Source organism: Rutidosis leptorrhynchoides, unplaced genomic scaffold, assembly GCF_046630445.1.
Source record: "Rutidosis leptorrhynchoides isolate AG116_Rl617_1_P2 unplaced genomic scaffold, CSIRO_AGI_Rlap_v1 contig257, whole genome shotgun sequence".
Classification (NCBI taxonomy): Eukaryota; Viridiplantae; Streptophyta; class Magnoliopsida; order Asterales; family Asteraceae; genus Rutidosis; species Rutidosis leptorrhynchoides.
Window position 1 is genome coordinate 57,741 of NW_027266504.1, and position 2,999 is coordinate 60,739.

The 2,999-nt window shown below is 41.8% G+C and overlaps 1 protein-coding gene across 1 annotated transcript; it reads left to right on the forward strand.

The window, feature by feature from the left end:
* Positions 1–555: 555 nt before the first annotated feature.
* LOC139882312 (uncharacterized) lies at positions 556–1,053 on the forward strand. Its single transcript, XM_071866662.1, has one exon. It carries the CDS (start codon positions 556–558, stop codon positions 1,051–1,053), a length of 498 nt encoding a protein of 165 aa, XP_071722763.1.
* The last annotated feature ends 1,946 nt before the right edge of the window (positions 1,054–2,999 follow it).

A 2,999-nucleotide genomic window follows, 5' to 3' on the forward strand; every position in this document is an offset into this window, starting at 1 on the left:
GATTCGGCCTGAAGACTATATAAAGAAGACGAAGAGACGAATCAACTAAGCACTGAGAGAAGAATTTCTTCACCTTCTTCATTGTACTTAAACGAGAGCACTTATAAACTTTGAGAGTTGTTATCACAGTGCATTGTTGTAGCACTTGTAATCTGAGAGAGGATTGCAAGAAGCCCTTACCCGTATTGGTAAGGCACATCGTGTAAGTCCTAGACTAGGCAAGTGTAGGCAGTGGAGGTATAAACAAAGAGTACACTTAGTAAAATAGGAAGTAGGTTATATATGAGCGAGTTGTAACCCGTGTACTGTCCTGTTGTTACATTGATAGTGGAATCCTGTTTGTACCTCTGGGCTAGGCCCCGCAGATGTAGGGAAACCGAACTGCGTAATCATATCGCGTGTGTCTTTACTTTTCTGCACTGTGTTTTTATCACTGCACTAACAGGCTCCTGCGAGCACACTTTTAACCTGTGATTACAGTCAGTATCACTTTCAAGTGGTATCAGAGCGGGGCTCGAGAAAGCTTCTCGAGAAAAGATCTTGAAGATACTGACCATGAAAGATAAAATAGAAGAAGGTGGCTCAACCACACGGCCTCCGTTGTTAACCGATATTAACTATGACTACTGGAAAGTCAGGATGAAGTGGTACCTTAAGAGTCAAGATGAGGCAATCTGGCGCGCCACACAGGTACGGTGGACACCACCCACTGCGATCGCAGATGATAAAGAAACTATAAAGGATGAAGATCAGTGGAGTACTGCTGAAATAGCTCTCTGCACCGCAAACAGTAAAGCAGTAAGTATTATTCAATGTGCACTCCGTCCCAGTGTATACAAGATTATCCAAAATCTTGAAACTGCAAAAGAAGCATGGGATGCTCTCCAGCTCACCTACGAAGGATCCCGTTCAGTGAGGCAATCCAAACTGCACATCATCTCTAACAGGTTTGAATCTCTTACTATGAAAGATGATGAATCTATTGCTGAATTTGAAAAGAATATTCGATACATAGCTAATGAAATCCTCTGCTCTTGGCGAGGTAATTCCTGAGTCGAAGCTGGTTAGAAAAGTGATGATCTCACTTCCTGAAAAATTCAACTCAAAGATAGATGCAATCAGCGAGTCTACTGAATTTGAGAAGCTGGGCTTTGATGATCTGATGGGTAAACTCAGAACCCATGAAATGATGATGGACATGCGGAACAGAGACAAGCCTAAGACAAAATCCGTGGCGTTCAAGTCAGGTGTGGACACAATACCTGCGCACACAGCGGAAGAACAGTCGATTCACAAGCAAATGGCTCTCCTGACTAAGAACATGGGAAGACTGTACAAGAAGTTCAACAAAACTAAATTCAGAGATTATTCCTCTCCTAATCCACAGAAAGGTGATCGTAATTTTCAGATGAAAACAGAATCAGCAGGAAGGGGTTTGAGGTTTACACAGGACGAATCAAGTGAAGCAAAGTCCAGACTCAAGAAGGAGAAGATCCAATGTCATGAGTGTCAGGGTTTCGGTCATATAGCAGCAAAATGTGCTAACACACTAGAAAAACAGAAAAAATCTTTTGTCTCTACATGGAGTGACGAAGACCAATCTGAAGACGTGTCTGACTCAAGTGATAGTGAAAGCGAGTTCCCTACATATAAAGCTTTCACAGCTCATGTTACTGCGAACACAGGGTCTGATGCCGTGACTACAGGATCTGTCAGTGCAGGTATTCCTGGAGAAGAAGATGATTCAGACAGTGAATCAGAAGAAGATATCCATGAAGCCTTCAAAAAATTCTTGATCAGATGAGTGAATCTCTTCGAATCAACTATATTCTGTCTGACGAAGTTGATCAGTTAAAAGAAGAGCGGCAAGCCTTTGACAGGATAACTCAGGAATATGAAGAAGAAATCAAACATCTGAGATCTAATTTGGCAGATTCAGAAAAGAAGGTTGAAGAAGCTAATAATGTTATTAAAAGGTTCAACCAAGGAAAAGGGAAGCTCGACGAAATTCTGACCAATGTCTCTCCAAAGAACAATGTTTTCGGAATTGGGCATCAAACGTCAAAGAAAGGAGAAAATTCTGGGCACCAAAACAGAGCATCAAAACGCCGTATGATCTGTCACTACTGTGAGAGACCAGGACACATTCGACCATGGTGCTATAAACGTCAGAACGACATTCGCAGGTTGATTGCTACTCTTCCCAACAGAGCTCCAAGGAAAAAGATTCTGAATCATTCTCAATCAAGAATCTGGGTTCCGAAAGGGAAATTGAAAGGGCTCATGTGCAGATTCTCCTCCAAATACAAGAGTGACTGGTACTTTGACAGTGGTTGTTCACAGCATATGACTGGAGAAGAAGAACTGTTAAAAAACATTATCTACAAAAACAGGGGGAGAGTCACTTACGGTGATGGAAGTTCAAATTCCATAATTGGAGAAGGTTGTTTGCCAGTATCTTCGAAGTCCAAGGTAAAGAATGTACTGCTTGTGGAAGGACTAAAACATAATCTGATATGCATAGCACAGATCTGTGATGAAAACTGTGAAGTCAGTTTCAGTAAGCATGGCTGCAGGGTAATTAACGATAAAGGTGAAGTCGTCATGACAGGTTCTCGGCAGGCCGACAATACCTACATCCTGAATGAAGATGTTAAATGTTTAAAGACGGGTGTAGATAATCTTCAACTTTGGCACAAAAGACTTGGGCATGTAAGCTACAGAAAGCTGGCAGATCTATCCAAATCTGGATCTGTGAAAGGACTACCTGTGCTCACACATAATCCTGACATCACCTGTGGAGACTGTCAACTGGGAAAGCAGACCAAGAAAAAGCATTCTAAAGTTCCTGACATCACTACGGAAAGGCCTCTGCAATTGCTTCACATTGATCTCATGGGACCCATGCAAACTCCAAGTCTTGGAGGTAAGCTATATGTGTTTGTTTGTGTTGATGATTATTCTAGATATACTTGGGTAGACTTCCTCAAAGAAAAATC